Source organism: Hippichthys cyanospilos, chromosome 6 (genome assembly GCF_059441005.1).
Source record: "Hippichthys cyanospilos isolate Australia breed blue-spotted pipefish chromosome 6, RoL_Hcya_1.0, whole genome shotgun sequence".
In the NCBI taxonomy this organism is placed as follows: Eukaryota; Metazoa; Chordata; class Actinopteri; order Syngnathiformes; family Syngnathidae; genus Hippichthys; species Hippichthys cyanospilos.
This window is the reverse complement of record NC_142374.1, coordinates 25,764,594-25,782,785: the sequence shown is the minus strand read 5'-3', so window position 1 is coordinate 25,782,785 and position 18,192 is coordinate 25,764,594. Positions and strand designations below refer to the sequence as shown.

The 18,192-nt window shown below is 54.3% G+C and overlaps 2 protein-coding genes across 6 annotated transcripts in view; both read right to left on the bottom strand.

Moving 5' to 3' along the window:
- Window positions 1-1,082: 1,082 nt before the first annotated feature.
- fezf1 (FEZ family zinc finger 1) lies at window positions 1,083-5,899 on the bottom strand. The gene is made up of 4 exons (XM_088417135.1): window positions 5,026-5,899; window positions 4,024-4,158; window positions 3,265-3,397; window positions 1,083-1,487 (listed from the first exon to the last, which is right to left on the bottom strand). The coding sequence occupies exons 1-4, from the start codon at window positions 5,761-5,763 to the stop codon at window positions 1,231-1,233; spliced, it is 1,263 nt and encodes a 420-aa protein (XP_088273261.1). The 5' UTR covers window positions 5,764-5,899; the 3' UTR covers window positions 1,083-1,230.
- A 1,488-nt stretch (window positions 5,900-7,387) lies between these two features.
- cadps2 (Ca++-dependent secretion activator 2) overlaps window positions 7,388-18,192 on the bottom strand; it is a 52,853-nt gene continuing 42,048 nt past the window's right edge. For 4 of the 5 annotated variants that reach the window (XM_088416505.1, XM_088416508.1, XM_088416509.1 and 1 more), the window contains 6 exons: window positions 17,944-18,018; window positions 17,795-17,878; window positions 17,680-17,712; window positions 14,440-14,547; window positions 8,929-9,033; window positions 7,388-8,843 (listed from right to left, as the gene is read on the bottom strand). In XM_088416505.1, coding sequence (XP_088272631.1) covers window positions 8,673-8,843; window positions 8,929-9,033; window positions 14,440-14,547; window positions 17,680-17,712; window positions 17,795-17,878; window positions 17,944-18,018 — 576 coding nt within the window. In that variant the 3' untranslated portion in view covers window positions 7,388-8,672. The remainder of the gene's footprint in view (window positions 8,844-8,928; window positions 9,034-14,439; window positions 14,548-17,679; window positions 17,713-17,794; window positions 17,879-17,943; window positions 18,019-18,192) is intronic. The other variant, XM_088416506.1, reaches the window with a different exon arrangement.

Genomic DNA, 18,192 nt, shown 5'->3' with positions numbered 1-18,192 from the left:
AAGGAGCGGAATCATGCAGGGAAGGGCCCGCAACTCCCCACGACCCGCCTGATGCTTTGCGTGAGTTCGACGGAGCGGGGCGGCCGGCCAAAAGACGTCACCGCCGACGTCCAACCACCGCCGCCAGTACCGCTTGAGGTTGCCTTGCCTTTACCAATTGAAAAGTTGCGAGCGGGTGCAAGCTATTTTCAGTAGTTCTCCGGTTTGCCTGACGATGACCTCGCCGGACGCCGCGCCGCGTCTTCGCGTCGTCCGTTTTTTCCCGGCGTTCGCGGATCGGATCCCATCCTTGGGACGGGACTCGAATATGCGAGCGGGGACCGAGCCAGCGGGCAAAGTCGGCCTGTCTGCGAAAAGCAGAAATAAATGCAAGGATCTTGTACGGGCGTTTTTAGTCATGCTCGAATGAAACGTTTGTGGAGCGTTTCTTGGAAAACGGCGTCGTTTTGGGAAGCTTCTATAACAGCTAGTGACCTCTGCTGGCGCAAACAAGCACTGCGGTTGATTTTCCTTTGAATTGCGCACACAAACGCTCGTTCGCGATGACGCTTCTTAATATTATTTATTGTTGTGGTTGTGTGGCAGTTAATCTCTTAAAAAGACGTCGTGATGATTTATGTGGTCTAAATGAATATGAATATATCTAGATTTATATTTATATGAATGAGCATATATATATGCTCATTAGTTAGCCGTAAGGCCGTCAGTCCAGTCTCATGAAAGGATCGATGGGGGTTAGGGTTGGACGTTGCAAACTATCAGCTGTTGTTCGAAAAGGTCGGAAGACGCCATAGCTCGCAAGCTACGGGCCGCCTCTCCAAATCCGAATCGCTCGTGACTTTGCATGCTAAATTGCTGCGTAATGGCGGCGCAGATCGACCGACTTTGCGCGTTCGCTTGGCGTGACGTCATCTCAATTCGCATATCCAGATCCGCGAAGCAAACGGAGAGCTCGCCGCCAAGACTTGAAGCGGCGTCTCGCGAGTCGCGCCAACGAGACTCGAGCGTCGTAGGGATCGTAAAAACGCGTAAAGACGTCTTTTTGACAGCGAGCTTTCCCCATAGTCAAAGTGACGCTAGATTGAAAAAAAAATAAGACAGAAAAAGAGTCTATTTCTCTGCGTTGGACGTTTACCTCCCGCCGGGTGCGCCGGGAGCGCCGGGTGCGCCGGGAGCGCCGGGTGCGCCGGGAGCGCCGGGTGCGCCGGGGGGTCCGAGTGTCCGGCGCCTTCAGGGCTGGTGCGCGGCTGCGGCTGCGGCGGCGGCGGCGGCGGCGGCGGCGTGCTCGTGCAGCTTGCGGACGTGCTTCTTGAGGTCGAAGTTGCGGCAGAAGCCCTTGCCGCACGTGGGGCAGGTGAAGGGCTTCTTGTCGTTGTGCGTGTGCATGTGGAAGGTCAGGTTGTACACTTGGTGGAAGGCTTTGCTGCAGATGGAGCACTTGAACTGCTTCTCGCCGCTGTGCGTCAGCTTGTGGTTCTTGTAGTTGCCTGCGGGGGGCGCCGCAAACGCGCGACTCAGCTTAGTCCGGCCGCTCGCGTATCGCTTCTATTCTTTTTTTTTTTGTTTTTTTTGGGGGGAGGGTGGGGGGGTCGTTTACGTGAAAAGAAATAATAATAATGGTCGTTTGGTCACAAGAAAAGAAAAATCTTTTTCTTATTCGTCAAAGATGAACAGAACACGGCATACAAAAATGCCTTTTTTTTCCTGTGATTAAAATAACACACTCCGATTCTATTGATTCTGTCGCCAACTTTTTCGTCGCCGCCGTTTTTAAAATCACGCCGCGCAAACGCAAACCTATATTTGCAACCCAATTCCAGTCGCAAGACAAATCCGCATCATAAAGCTTATATCTGCGGCTCTCAAACTGCTGTCCGTCAACTCAATTGGGTTACGTGTGTGTGTGTGTTCATTTCCTGTTATTTTCGATGACATTGTGAAAGTATTGACGACTCTTGAATAAAGCAACCAATTCAAGCAATTTAACTCATTGAGAGTCGGACTTTCAATCCCGGGTACTTAAGTATCATCTGGAAACGAACGTCCTTAATGTACTTAAGCATTGATTTTCCGGACTCTTACAAAAACGTAAACATATGGCGTTGGACGAGTTCATATATTTTTAGAAACGTAAGCGTTTTAAAATTTGTCAAATGCGATTTTTTTCGACGATTCCTTATAACGAGGCCACGGAGCCGGCAAAGCTGATTTGATTTTTTTGAACGCTCTTTTGACTAAATCATTGAAACGCTACCCGCTTTGTTAAAAGAAGGCGTGCAAAAAAAAAAGTATACTTGTTGTCAAATTGAACATTCATGAAATGTTTCAATTTAATAACGCCGATCATTTTTTGTTTCGTTTCAGCAAACATTTGTCGTGCCCCCCCCGGCTTGTATGATCATTTCGTGCAAGCACAACATTTGCTGCGTCGGTTTAGCGGACGACGTCCGAACGCACGCGGCCTTGAGGAGCTCGACGCGGTCTCCGTTTGAAGCCCGGACGATGGCCAAGTTCCGACGACAGCAAAACGGAAGTGGTTGCTTTTGCCCGCCGCGGGCTTTGACTTGACGACAAAACCCGGACAAAAATCCGGAGCGTAATTATTACGGGTGCGGCACAAACTTTAGCGTTTGCAAAATGAAATCCGGGTCTTGATCGCTTTGATGACCCGAGAAGGCCCGAAGAAGCTCCGCCTTGCATTATTTTCATCTCCATTGAAGCATTTCCCATCCCTGCGATATCCGGGAGCCACAATGCAAAAAGGAGGAAAAAAAAAAGAGGTCACCGCGAGCCCACTGGAAAGTCAACTTCCAGTAATTGGCTTTTTTTCGAATGGGCCTTTTTTGCGTTGACGGAATCGGACGTTGCAGAATCCCAAGGAACTGAGTGGCGCCTCGGCCTCCGACAATTCTCTTAGGGGAAAGTGCCCAGTTCACCTGCGGGGGGTGACTAACCGCGGGGGGGAGCCCTTGAGCCGGCCACGATCCCACACAATCCGTCACCGACACCATTATTAATCGATTGACTTTTTGCGGGCGCGCGCGCGAACTTTTTTTTTTTTTTTTTGAAATAACGCAACAGCAAAGCCTCCGATGCCAGGACGAGAGGTTTCCACGAGCGCTAAATCAAAACGATCGAGCAGCGTGACCTCGGAGCTAACCGATCCTTTTGAAAGTCGCTCGAGCCGAGCGGCGTTGACGCCAATGAGCGAGCGCCTTTTGACATCTTGCAACCCGAGTGACAAACGCGCGGATGCGCGCTCACCTTTCTGGTGGAATCCTTTTCCGCAGAATTCGCAGACGAACGGTTTGTAGCCGGCGTGGATGCGCGTGTGCGTGTTGAGCGTCGAGCTGCGGTTGAACGCTTTGCCGCACTGGCTGCACTTGTGAGGTTTTTCCTAAAACACAAAAACGCGGACGCCGGCTTGAGCAAATTGCGCGCGTGCTCAAGAAAACCGGCCTTGCCGATGCGAGGAAGCAGAATGACCATTTCATTCGAATAAGTCGAACACACGCACGCACACACACACGCACGCACACACGCACACACACACACACACACTTCTAGATATATAATAAAATATAATAATAATAAAATAAATATAATAATAATAAATAATACGATGCTTTTACTATCAGCAACAGACTGAACACGTCTGCATTTTAGCACCAACACATTTACAGAAAAATGGATGGCTTGATGGATATTTTGAAAATAACACCGACAAAATACTGCAAAGTTTAATAGCTGTTCAAAATGAAAATCAGTACTTCCAGCGCATCTTCTTCCGTCTCCCTTTTTCAATGGATTATTTTCGTGAATATATAAACAGATTGCACATAACTCATGTCGTGTTTACACACACACATATTCATTTTTTCACGGTATGGATTTCTAATGAATGTATACGTTTTTGTAGATGATAACTTTCGTATTTATACGTTTATAACGAATGATGAATAAAATGCGAGTTTGATAAAGATGTGTTAAAGATGTGCGGAGCGGCGGATTTGTGCGCCTTACCTGAGTGTGGATGATCTTGTGCCTGCAGAGCGTGCTGGCCTGTCTGAAGCCCTTTCCGCAGACTTTGCAGACGAACGGGCGCGCGCCGGTGTGCACGGGCATGTGGCGGGTCAGGTTGTAGTGCGCGTTGAACACCTGCGAGCACACACACGCACACACACACACGCGCGCACACCGTTTTACCGCCGTCGCCATTTTTGGGGGGCAACCGGAGCTTTTGTTTTCGCGGTCCTTTGGAATTCTTGGTCGCGGCCGCGTCCCCGTCCGGCACAGGCTCGGAAAGAGGACTTTACCGTGCGAAAAACACGTCGCGAGAAGCACTTGGCGTCCGTCCGAACGTGCCCAATTTTTCTTGGACGTGCGGAAGGAAGCGCGTCCAAGTTATTTCTTTTTCAACGGTTGGACACGCCCATATAAAAGTAGCACATTCTAAAACCGTAAATGCGCTTTTACAAAGCTAAACAGAGGCGACCCGGGAAGAGGCGCTAGAAATGGATGAAAATTAGACCTTAAAGCGCGCTAAAAAGTATTTTGATGGGAGAGTGAACGATTATAATTCTACGTTTGAGTGACAGTTAATGTGGCTCGAAATTCGACCACTTGCGTTTTCAAATATCGGAATAAACTATTGTCCCCCCCCCCAAAAAAAAAAAAAATAATAATAAAATAAGAATGTTAAACGGTAGGAAAAACATCCTACAAATCACACTGACTTTCATGCGCACTAAAAGCCACATCTCCGAAGCATTTCAATTCCCCCGTTACCGCTACGACGACAAATCCCAACGTCAATAAGATTGCCAGCAAAGTCTGGCGCATTTTAAAGCAATTTGAAAGAATTCTACCAATCCTCGCGGTAGGAGAAAAAACAAAACCGGCGAACGTTTTCGCTCGCTCGTCTTTGGAAATTCCGGCGCATCCGTCGAACGAAGGCCGCTCGGGGTTCGCTCGGGGCTCAAGTCCGCCGGGCTCCCGCCGGACTTACTTTGCCGCCGGACTTACTTTGCCGCAGACTTCGCAGGTGAACACTTTGGGTTTGCCCGGGCCCAGCCTGGCCGCCGAGTTCTTCAGAATCTTGTCGTCCAGCTCGCGCTCCTTGATGAGCTGCTGCAGGTGGTTCTGATAGGGCAGCGGGCCCGGCTTGGGCCTGCCGCCCAGCAGGTAGGGCGCCATCGGGTGCAGGTTGAGGAGGCCCGCCGCCGGGGCGGCCGGATCCCCGGAACCGCCGCCGCAGTTGAGGTAGCACACGGCGCCTCGGGACGGGAAGGCCGACTGGCCCTGCACCACGCGGGGCCGGAAGAGTTTGTAGTGGGCGCCGTCCGCCGCCTGCGGGTTCCGGGCGGGCTCGTAGCCGAGGCCGAAGGCCGGCGGCTCCGCGTCCGCCGCCGAGTCCGGCCCGGCCCGCTGCAGGGCGAGCCGCTGCTGCTCGGCGTAAGCCAGCGGGACCAGCGGGATCATGCAGCGCAGCGGCGGCGGCGGCGGGCGGGCGTCGGCGAGCCCCGGCCGGAACCAGCCGGGCGGCGGCGGCGGCGGCGCCGCCCTGGGCTCGGGCGTGCGGGCCATGATCCGCTCGATGGAGAAGGCCAGGGCCTTGGCGTGCGGCGGCGAGCGCGAGGAGGAGGAGCGCGACGAGGACGAAGACGCCGACGACGACGACGACGAGGAGGAGGAGGAGGAGGAGGAGCAGCACGGCGAGGAGGCCGGCGGGCCTCCGGCGGCGGCCGGCGGACGCGCGTCCATAGGGAGCGCCGCGGGGGGAGCCGTCGCTCAGCGGCCCGCCGGGAGGCTCGACGCGGCCATGGGGCACCCCCCGCGCCCCCTTCCGCCCTCCCTCCGCCCGCTGACGGGCGCTCGCTCGATGGCGGCGTGCGGAGAGCCGGGACCCCGCGCCGCGCCGCCCGTTCCGATCGTTAGCCCGAGACGATCGCCGCGGTTCTCCGAGCTGCCATTGACCGGGAGCGGCGGGGGCGGGGGCGGGCGCGGGAGGAGGATGACGACGGCGAAGGGGAGACGGAGGAGGTGCGTGCGTCGCGCGGCGGGACGCGCGCTCGACTGAAGGACTTTGCTGCTCTCCCGAGCCCTTGTGCCTCCGCGTGACGTCACCGGGCCTCAGCTCGGGTCGCCCGGCCGCCACGTGACTCGGCCGGAACCGCGCGAGGAAAGGCCGCCGAAGCCAAGGGCGAAAAAGACGAAAAAGACACTTCCCGAGGTGCGCGTCCGATTCCCTTCCCGGAAGCGAACGGCTGCGGCGCTCGCGTCCGTCCGCGCGAAAGCCGCCCAGCCTTGGAACCGGTCGAATTCCGGAGGTCGTTTGACGGAGATGACACCTGCGGGAAATTGACCAAAATATTCAACCCTCGCGCGCTTCGTTTGGACTTCTGGGGAGCGGAACGTTTACGGCAAATGTCCGACGCAGTGATTTCAAAAGACTTGAAGAAAAAAAGCCTCCCGTTCCATCACGCGCATTCTTAAGAGGACAAACACACCTCGAGAAAAAACAAGAATGACAAAAAAAAAAAAAAAAAAAAAAATATATATATATATATATATATATATATATATATATATATATGTGTGTGTGTGTGTGTGTGTATGTAAATATTTTTGTGACATATATATATATATATATGTGTGTGTGTGTGTGTGTATGTAAATATTTATGTGACATATATATGTGTGTGTGTGTCTGTGTGTATGTAAATATTTTTGTGACACATTATATATAAATCCATGTATATATATATAATATATATATATATGTGTGTGTGTATGTAAATATTTTTGTGACATTGTATATATATATACATATATATATATATATATATATATATATATATATATATATATATATATATATATATATATATATATATATATATATATATATATATATATATACACACACACACACACACACAAATTATTTATGTACAGTAAAGATAGAGGCCGATGATGATTTCATCAACACGTGAAAGAAAAAAATCAGATCGAAAGGAGGCCGGCGTCGCCTCTGTTTGTAAATCTTCCAGTTTGGAAGGTTCCATAGTGACGACTTTCACGCCCTTGAAATGTTTGTCTTGACGTCGGTTTTCGGATGGCCATTTTTGACTTGTTTAGCGAGTTTCTTTTGACCATGCCATCGTCATTGTTTTTCAGCAGCCTGCATAATTCAGGGGCCCATGGTGAAGAAAATGTTTTGTTGTCGTGCTTCCAGGGGTCAAACCCCAGACCTAAACCCCATCCAAAACCTATTTACTACATCCTCAGACTTACACAGAAAAAAAATGCACTTTAAATAAAGGGCGGGATGACGTCAGATCCCTGCGATTCTTTGGTTGTTTGACATCACGTGACAAAACCGAGGCCGAGTTCAAAAGATTTTTATTGGACAAGGTATGACACCCTCGTGAGCAGAACATCAACATAATGCAGAAAGATAGCACAAAGACTCCGGCAGAACTTCAATAACAACAAAAAACGGATTATAAATAAATCCGCCCGTCGGCGACGAGGTGGCGCTCCCTCATCCGTCCAAATGATGAAAATACGTCCGCGGCACCGAATGACTGAAACAGGTCGAGCCGCAAATACTTTCGCGATTGAATCTAAAAACGACATGGAATGAACGCAAAGAGATTGGGAGTATTTGTGTCTCCTGGCGCAAATGACTCCCTGCAGTCAAAGGTTCCGTCGTTCGCCTGTTTGGGGTAGCCGCAGGCGTCCGCAAAGGACAAAAGATTCGGACGAGGCAGGGACCTTTCCGCTCTTCAAGTCGCGCTAGGCTAGGGCAGAGGGAGGCCTTCGTCTTTCCGTCTTTTTGATTTGGATTCATCCGCGAGACGGCTTTGTTTAGCCACGGCATGGCAACTGGCTACCAGCAGCCTTCGGGAACTGAAAATATATCGAAACAATCGCTGTTGCGGACCAGAATTTTCGTCCGGGAAAATGCTTAGCTTGTGTGCCGGTGACAAGAATTCTTGGCAAGTACGGTTTTTTTTTCCCTCGAATGAAAGGCCGGATGACACTTGCGCTCCTCTTAAAACGCCCTTGCAATGCGCAGCCTGTTCTTTTGCCATCCAGAGCACTTTTTCACTGTTTTTGACATCTTTAGATTTGTGTCAAAGTGTATATGTGGCAGGATTTTTCACCTTTTGGATCCGCCTCCTTTTCAAGCGGTGATCACGAAACAAAAAAAAAACACAACCGGGTAGAATCTTACTTTTGTTTTCTAGGCAAAGAATGGAGCGCCATCTTTCGTATGGCGGCGCCAACGTCTACGCGGACATCCGATCAAATCTACTTTGAGCCTTGAAAGATGGCTGTCGGAGCGGGGCTCGCCCTTTCGCCTTTTCACATCACATCTGAAGGACTTCGTCGTAATGGGCACGCGGCGTCTTTCAAGGAAAACACTTGCAATTTTTCTTCTGGTGGAAAAGCCTACACAGCGCCGCGTAGACTCCATTTTTGGGGGTATTAGACCCAGATAAATGTTTACCACTTTTTCGACGGACTTTTAAGTCGCGTCCGCCTCTTCTCTTCTATGAGAGCCGCGCACATACTAAGCGCTTGCTACCGTAAAACAAGACGGACGCTACGTTAGCTTAGCTTAGCTGGCCGGCGACCCGTCCGCCGACTCGGGAGCGGAGGGTTCAGTCGTCGTCCCGGTCGCTGTCCCGCATGCTGACCCCGTCCAGGCCGTCTCCCGCCTCGACGGCCAGCGTGGCCTCCTCCGCGCTCAGGCGCTTGTAGACGGTCTCGTAGCTTTTGTCGTTGAGCGTCCCGTCCAGGACGCCCTGAAGACGGAAGTCTCGGTAGCTCTTCTGCGGAAAGCGGGCCGGGGGAGGGGGGGGTCAGCGACGGACGCGCGCTCCGATCAAATCCGGAGCGTGCCGGCGACTCGCTGACCTTGACGATCTTGATGAGCGTCTTGAGCTGGTACGGGTGCAGCTGGAGGTCCAGTCGGTCGGCTAACCACACGCAGACGGCCTTCATGGACGCGCCGTACCATCGCTGTACACAAAGAAGCCGCGCCAACACGATGGGCGCCGACACGGGAGCGTTTATCTTATTGATTTTTTTGGGACTCGGGAAGAATCTAGTCGGAACTGAAGGGGATCAACACTAAGACGTGCTCAGCGCAGTTGGATTCCGGAACGTCGAGCCGAGCGAACGGGCCGGCAAACCTCGGCGGACGACGTGGCAGCGACGCGTCAGGCCGTTCCAGACGTCTCATCGAAGGTCCGCGACTCCGAAAGGAACGGCCGTAAGAAACGATCGGGGGAAGCGTTTGCTCCCGTAGCGAGAGATGTTCCGCGTGGAGCCGGAACCTCCGGCAGCAGGTGGCCAAAGTCATTCGCTCTACACCGAGGCCTGACCTTTTCAACGGTTGAATCGATCTGGAGACAAGGAACAAACCTCGATTGGCTGGGAGGTTGACCAAGTAGAGAAAGGGACGCAAGTCTGGAAAAAAACCCGGAAGGACCCGGAGGCATCTAGGCCGAGAACCTTTCAACCAGCTTTTCTCAAGGCAAGATCTCCCCGGTGGCCAAAGCGGAAAGCTTCAACGCAGGCTCGGAGAGCGTCGAGGAAGAATTCTTCACCGAGGGATGAAGACGTGTGGTGGGGGACCTGTCACTGAGGGATAACCGCGCAAGGCCCGGGAGGCACGGGGGTTATTCCAGACCAAAGAAGGAAAGAAGCTGGAGCAACGGATGGAGATCGCTCCGGGTGAAGAATCAAACTAGTCCGGGGTACTGGCGAGATGGAGGGTTTAGCCATCGGTGAGGGCCAACCTCTCTGGGCCGAGGGGAAAGGGAAGCCATTCCGGACCGAAGCCAGACCCCGAGCCGAAGGGGAACCTTGACCGACGGGCCAAGGACTCCGGTCCCGTAAGCTCGGGAGGCCACGGCAGACCGCGGCGAGCCGCGGAATTCAAAGTAACGTCGGCAATCTTCGTGAGAGCTGGGATATCGCTAGGATGAGGTCGGTACAGTAAGGCAAAACAATTGAAGGACCGAAGTGACTCCGGGCCGAAGAAAGGGCCAAGACGCGGAGGACATTCCAAATTCTTAAAAGCTCAGCCATTGCGCTCGGGCAAGGGAGGAAGCTCCACTATGCAAAAGTCGTCAGCCCGGGTCAAGTAGACAACGGACCCGAAGCGCGACCCTTCTGAATTTAGAGCCGAGACGCTTCGGAAGCGGGCGAAGAACCTTTCCGAGAGTACGGAGAACATCCCGGGTCAAGGACGCCCTTTTTCTCTCGGGCGCGGCCGTGATTCCGGGGCAAAAGAAGGGATCCCCGACCGACGGACCCAGACCACCGCGGTCAAAAGAAGGGATCCCCGACCGACGGACCCAGACCACCGCGGTCAAAAGAGAACCGCTCCGAGGTTATCCCGGACCCAACCGGAGCCTCTTTCAACTCGGGCCGAAGCCTTCGCCTTTCGGTCCGTTTGCGCAAAGTTCAGACCTCGGCGGAGGCTCCACACCGGAAAGAAAAGACGTCTTTTCCGCCGTCTTTTCTTCCCCTCCGCGTGGTTATCACCTCCGTCACTCCGGAAGGCTTCGACCTTCGGCGAAAACGATTGCCAGGCGTCCAAACCATCCGGCGGGTCCACGCCGGCTTTTCTTCCGGCTGGCTGGCGCCCGCAAATCAAACGGCTGAAGAGCGCGTTGCACTTGCAGCGCATTGAGCCGGCGGCGGGTGCGGCGCCGCTTTCCATTCAGCGCGCGGGAGATTGCCGTGACATGGCGCTGACCCCAAATATTCCGACGCGCTTGAAGAGGCTGCAGCCGCCCGCGCTTCTAATTAATTTCCACGGCGGCGGCGCCGGAAGAAAAACAGCCCGGAGGTTATTTAACGCCTGGTACAAAAGCCCAAACGTTCGGGGGGCGTCCAATACTTGATTCCGTCTATTGTGAGGGGCGCGCCCTCGACTTCACCTCCACGTTTAATTATTTGCGCCGACTCATCAAGCCATTAACGTCAGTCAAAGAGAAAAAAGGCGCGGCGTTACCGACGTCGACTCAAAAGTCTTCAAACTTAACTTTGCACCCGCGGAACTAACAAAACCACCCTTCGCTTTTCATCGTCATGGCGACGCCGCCGCCGACGACCATGAGACGAACGCGCCTTTTGTTTCTCGACTTTGCCGGGATCAATGGAGCGCCTTGCGATCCTTGATGCACAACTTCGCGGGTGCCCTTCCCCGCAAAAGAAAAAAAAAAAGACAAACCTTTCGCGGTCATGAGCGCGGAACGCAAACGGGACCAAAGACCGGACGGCCGAGACCGCGGGCCGGGCGACGGGAAACAAAAAGCCACCGACTGGGACCCGAAACCCGAGCGGGCGGACGCTGCGCTCTGCTTCGAGCCCTCGCCGATTGATCCCGGCCGGAAGACCCGGAGCGGCATCGGAGCGGGCGTAAAGACGGGAAACGGAAATACGCCGCCTTCCAAAAGCAAGCGCTCCAAGAAGCCTTCACACGGAACCAATAGCACGAGAACCGAGGAGCAATCCATCGCTACCGCGTATCCTCAAAAAAAGGAATTGCACTCAAATAAGGATTGGCTTTTTGTATTTCAGGCGCTTTGATGCAATCGGTCATTTACTTCAGACTAAGCTGTCGAAACGCTGCGAATAAAGTAGCTCGAGTCCATATTTGTAGCGCGTCTTTCTTTCGTTAATGTGAAAAAGGCTACAGTTTTACTTACAATATATATTGTTTTGTACATAATAAGCTTATTTATAGTCGGCGCTTTCTATTTCCGAGGGGAAAAATCATCGAGAAGCGCCGCCGTATCGCGACTCAATTTGAAGACACGATAGCCGCGCCAAAAACGGGAGGGAGCTTGAAACCTCTCGCCCATCTTCAAATTTCAAAGAGTCAAATGAGGCGAGGACAAGCAAACGAATCATTTCCTCCAGGAAGACGCCGCTTCTATTTCTCAGCCTTCCATTCGCTAGTAAAATTGCTGTTGTTGTCAACGTGTTGAAATTGTATCATTACGTTGACACCCCCCCCCCCCCCCCGTTTTATTTCCGACAGCAAGACGGGGCCCCTCCCCATCCCGGCCGCTCGGCCTTGTAATGAGCGGCCGCCCACTCCCGCCTCCCGCCTCGCCACCATCTGCTTTCACTCTCCTCCTCTAATCTGCTCAATTAAGGAGCTCCTCCATTCTCCACTTAAGAGCCGTTAACGAGGCGCGTCGGCGAGCGCGCCTCGGCTCGTGCTGTCATCTTCATCTCGCTCATCATCTTCAATAGGCAGCCGAGCGGGAGCGGGAGGGGGAGGGGGAGGGGGAGGGGGAGGCGCCGGACGAGACGGATGAGACGCGACGCGACGCGACGCGCGCGCGGGGCTCCGGTCAAGACGGGACGCCCCGCCCGCCGGCCAATCGACATCCCTTCAGATGATTGTCAGTCAACTTCGGTCCAAGTAGCGTGAACAAGTTCAAGCAAAAGTGCTTGGCTAAGCGGCCGAACAAGAGCGAGTACGAACGGGCCGTTGGACCGCTCGGGGCTCCGCGTTGGACCGAGCGTGGCCGTTTTAGCGTCGTACTCAAGTAGGCGCGGCGGAAGGTCGTACGCACCCGCCGTAGTATTTCTATGCGACGCTCCACGTACGGTATACGCGTACTTTCCAAAGCATCCGCAACGCGGATGCTCGGACAGGGGGCCGCCCTTGCTTTTAGGGAGGATCTGATGCCCATTTGGCGCCGGTCCTCGCCGTGGCTTTCGGCGACTACTTCAGTTTCCAAAAGAGGGCGTATAGGGTCTGCGGTGGTTTGATGTCAAAAGTGTCTGTCCCGGTATCGCTTTCAGTAAGATTCCAAATTTCAAATTGGAAGAACAGTACGATTGCCATTTTGGGGAAAACGGTCCGTCCGGAAAACGATCCGTCCTTGTTCTGGGGAGATGTCAGAAGAACGAGTGGCGTGTCGCGTTGGTCTTGGCCATCGCTTTCATATTGCCTTGAATTTCTTTTTTTGCAGGAAAAGTGCTGTGACTTTCAGTGAAGATGACAAGTTTCGGTGGGATTGCCTTGAATCCTTTTGCCATTTTTTGGCACGTCAAAATAACGTCCTTGTTTTGGGGGGAAATTTGATGTGAAAAGAACAAGCGGCGCGGGTCCTTGTTCTCGCTTTCAGCGACTGGTGAGGCGCGTTCATTGAAGCGCAAGGTAAACGTAGGAAAAGACGAAGCCAAAGCACGACGCGCTTGGAGCGGCAGTCCGAGAAAAGTAGAGGAAATGCGCACGTCCGGGCGCAAAGAAAGAGGCGGCGAAGCGTAAGCGCGAGCGAAGGAAGAGGAGCTCGGCAGGTCGGCCGCGGGGCGGCCGGGCTCCGCCCCCTCCCTCAAATGAATCCCGTTGGAACTTCCGCACGCTCGCTCGCTCGCTGGCTCTCGACGATGACGAGTCGCCCCGTTACCTTCATCACGCTCGCGCAAAATGGCCGCCCGCTCGCCGACGGGTCGGGAGGCCCGCGAGCGTGAGCCCGCGCGAGCGGGGCCCATTAGGTCCGCCCCTCAAATAGCGGCGGCCGGCCCCGCTTCCCTAATGCGCGCCCCGCTCCGGGGCGTCAGGTCCGCCCTATCGAACGGCCGGCCGTGTTTGACCGCTCCCGGCAAAAATATTTTGGAGGCGCGGCGGTGCGGGAAGACAAACGAACAGCGCGGGGGCATATTTGTGCGGTAAAAACAAGCGGGCCGGCTCGGCGCCGCGCTACTTGCGGGGAGGTGCGCCGTGGACAAAAAGGTCAAGCGGAAGAAGTCAAGAGGGAGCTAAGCAAGACCAAGGAGGAAGTCGCACGGACGTCAAACAGTAGTCGGCCGAGCCGGGAGGCTCCGCGTTAAATTTCCACAGGATGAGGAATTTGCGTAGCGCGAGACGTGACTGCCCTCGGAGGAAGCGGCGCCGGCCCCGCTTGCCCCACCCACCCAAACCAGCCATCTCCATGTTGCGCGAGATACGTCGCCCTGTCTTTTTTCCAGACTTAAGCCACGCGCCGGGCGCGGGGGCATGGCCGAAGACTGGGTTTTTTTTCTGTCTCCGTCACCCCCTCGCGGAACCCGCTGTCCGTCTCCCCGTCACTCGATTGCGTTGAGTGTTTCTTGGACGCTCGGAGCTCCTCGAGTCAAAATTTCATACCTTGCACTCGTGCAGGTGCAGCGATAATAAAGGCTATCGATCTCGAAAGCTAGCTATCTAGCTAGCTATCTTTCCGTAGATGGATAGCTAGATCTAGAACGCTAGCCAGCCACGTAGGAAGCTGTCTAGCAAGCTAGCTATAGCATCCATCTATACTCAACCGAGATGGGGCGACCGATGGAAAATAAACCGCCGTTACGGCCGTACGTATTTTTCTCGTCCGACGCTTTGGGCCCGTTTAAGGAGAAGAAGAAGGGGCTACTCACGTCAAAGACTTTGTCGATGTAGAGTTCGTCGTCGATGCGCTCGCGGAGGATGTCCTGGTTCTGCCGCACGAAGGCCACGTAGGCGTCGGCCAGGTCCGAGCCCGATTTCTGCGGACGCCACGTCAGAAAGCTACTTACTGTATTTCAAGTGGAGTTTTTTTTTTCCCATTTTCAAGCCCAATGTTAGGAGAGTCGATTTTATATGGTTCAAAACCATGCAAGTTTTCTCCACGTATGTGCGCTTGAATAACAGGAATTCAAATGCCAACTAAGTCATATCGCGTCATGTCCAAGGCTTCAAATGACCATATGCAGTCCATACCTCCTTTTTGTCAACAACGAGGAAGAAAGAAAAGGTGAAAATACGTCCCTGGCATCGATTGACTTTAACTGCTGGGAATGACGGCTTTATGGAAGAGTCATGAAAAGTTGAAGTCTGCCGACTTTGAGAACGGCCGATCTAAGTGAGCGCTAAAGTCAGCGTTGCGTTTTTGTCAATTTCGCCCGAGGTGAAGTAGAAACGGCGACCGGGCGAAAAAGGCTGCTTCTTTTATTTGGCGTCCATGACAATTTTGTGTCGAGCGCTTTTTCTTTCCTATTGCACTGCCGCGCGCCGCTATGGCTAATCAACCGATTGCCGTTTGACAAACACGAGGCCGGCCCACGCTAAGACCCCACGCTGTTGCAAAGGCGCACTCGCCGGTGATATCCTCATTCACACTCTTGTTGTCGGGGGAGATTACAAGTCCAATGCTTTTCGTAATCGCTTTGACATCTTTCACAGTCGGCGTCGCCCCTCGGGGGGCTCGGAGGTGAGGAGGGGCTGGGGGGGGGGGGGGGGCACATCGGCGCCGCGCGTCACGTCAGCTCCTAAACGACCGAGCCAACGGCGACAAACACGCAAAGCCTTTAGCGTTCCGCGCCCCACGCAAAAGGCAGATTGAAGGACGAGAATTTTTTTTCTTTTCCGTCCTCCGCGCGAGACGCACGCGGGGAGCGACACGCCGCCGGCGCTCATTCAGGCGTAATTCAGCGTAATTAAAGTGGGCTCGGGTGACCGCGGGGGCATCCGCCGCGCGCGGGAAAAGTTTGACCAGACGCCCGCCGACAAGCCCGCGACTTTTCCCGTCCTTCGTCCAAAGTGTCGGCGCTCGTCGCCCGACCGCTCGTCGCTCTGACGTTGACGGCGAAGGCCAAACTCCGGCGCCGCGCCACGGAAAGGTCTCCCGCCGAGACCCGCGACAAACGGGTCGCCGTTAGCAGCCGGCGCCTGTTGCGGCCCGGCATTATTTTCGAGAAAAGAAGCGAGCGGGCTGAGCCGACGTCCGAGCCCGTCCTTGTTCACGCGCGCCGACGTTAGGATGGAGCCGCGCGCGCCGGTTAGAGAACATTCCGTTTGACCGGTCTATTAATCGCGGCCTTTTGGCGTGTACGCGCCATCATAAAATCGCAGCGCAACTCGGGGTATTTGCGCTAAAACGAACCTGAAGCGCGTGGCGAGGAAAAGGGAAAAACAAGCGCCTCCGGCGCATTCAACGTTATACTGGCGAGGCCGAGTGCCGATGGATGTCCGGCGCCCGTCGTCTCACGCCGACGAGGTGACAAAGACGCGCGACGGGTACGAGACGCGGGCGCAGTTCCAGCCTTCGCTCGCTCGCGCGCGCGCGCGCGCACGCGTTGAGGTTCGGATACAGCAGAAGTGCAAAGCAGCAGCACCAAAGCGCTTAGAGGCAAACAATACAAGTGCGATCGGGTTTCTCTTCCTACCGAAACAAAGGAGGCTGGCTCTCTTCTTCTCTTACCAGAAAAAAAGAAAAGTCTAGTTTTCCGCGTTCTTTAGTGCAGGGCTTCGCAAACGTTTGACTTGGGGAGCCTTTTTAGAAAGCACTTTTAGCAACGAAACTGGAATCATTTAACATGTATTATTATTACTACATACTGTATAATTATGACATTGATAGGACATTTGATTTCCAGATGCTTAACTTTTTTTTTTTGAAATCAAAACATGTGTTGTGCCGGTTGAGCGGCACCGAATCGGCAGCTGACGTTTGATGCCATTTTCTTTCAAATTCAACAAGTGGTCGGCGCAGCGCCTCCGGCGCGCGCGGACGGCGCCCGAGAGCTCGCACCCGCGGGCGCGTTGCCCAATTTCCTTACATTTTGGCTCGACGTCAACGTTTTGTGTCGTTTCGGGTAAAAAGTGTGATTGCTGAAAAAACAAACTAAATTTGATATTTTAGTCGGAAGCTCAAAGTCAGAACTAGCACTTGGCAGATGGCATAAAATGATGTGGCGGGCCGGATTTGGCCCCCGGGCCTTGAGTTTGACGCCCGTTATCTTTTATTTATCAGTTTGAAGTCTTCCTTTTATTGCAAAATTCGCGCCGCCTCTGACAAAAGACAAAAGCGCCTTTCGGACGCCGTCCCGCCGCCCGCCGGGAAGCCGAGCCGCCGAGCCGCCTCGGGTTGCCGGGGCACAAAGGAGCGGGCCGACCCCGAGCGCCGCACCTTGTAATTTGACGGGAGGCGGAAAACGGAGGACTGCGGCGGGCCGGCGGATTAAGGAAAGCTGCGGCGCCGCCCCGCCCCGCGTCCGCGTCAGCCGCTTAATGACGGGCCGGGAGCCCGGACGCGCCGCTCCGCAAAGGGATTAGGGCCACATGTCGCGGCCCGGCACGCCATCGGGCGCCGTCGTCAAGCTCCGTCGGCGGACCGCGTAAGCACGCCGCGGTTAGCTGACATCGAGGCGCGGCTCACAAGCCGCCGGGGCTCGGCTCGGCTCGGCTCGGCTCGGCTCGGCTCGCCACCATTTTCGACGCCCTTTCCAATCGACGGCGAGCGGAAAAACGGCTCCGCAAACGCGCTCGCCGGACACCGAAAATCATCCAAAGCAAAGGAGCGATTGGCAAAATATTGACTTTTGAATATGAAGATATTCAAATATTTTTTCAAGTGAGAACATTTTGACGTGGGATTTCCAATCGGAAAATTTGCAAAAAGACAGAAGCTGAATGAAGTGCGCTCGATCGCGGCGAGAGTCGGCGTTCGCACAAGGGAACGGCCTTCTTTCCAAGCTAGCGTCCTCACCCGAGCGGCCCGCCCGTCCGTCGGCCGACTCGAGGGGCGCGCCCGTCGGAACCCCGGAAAATAGCCTTTTTTCCTCTTCCCGCGAAAAAGAAATCCGCCATGCGAAGCGGCACCGACCGACCGCGTGACGCCAAGAAGGACGAGGACTTACGGGAACCTCCACGTATTTGCCGGCCGCTTTCACCTTGACGGGAGAAAGGAGAGCGAGACCGGCGAGTGAGGCCGGCGCCGGACGTTTGCGAGCAAAAGTCAAGCGGGGCGCCCACCGTGAAGGACAGGATGGACGACAGCAGGGTCCCTTCGTCGTATCTGGACAGCTTGGACAGAACGCCGTCCAACACGGCGCACAACTAGACAAAAGCGGACATCTTCAAGGCGTGAACCGCGGTTTTCGGAAACACTCTTTTGTGCTCACCTTGGATACGAGCGTGGACATCGTGTCGTTGAAGGTGTCGTCGATGAGCGCGTCGATTTTGGAGTGGTACTGTTGCTGCGACAAAACAACAGGGTGAGCGCCGTTTCGTGGATGCGCAAACCCCTTTTCCGATTCGGGTTCCCACACGCGCCGGGGACGACTATTTGCCTTTTATGCCTTACGCGAGCACGAAAGCTGGATTCCCACTTTTATTTTGAAAACCGTCCGGATTCCCTCGGGTTAGCTTCG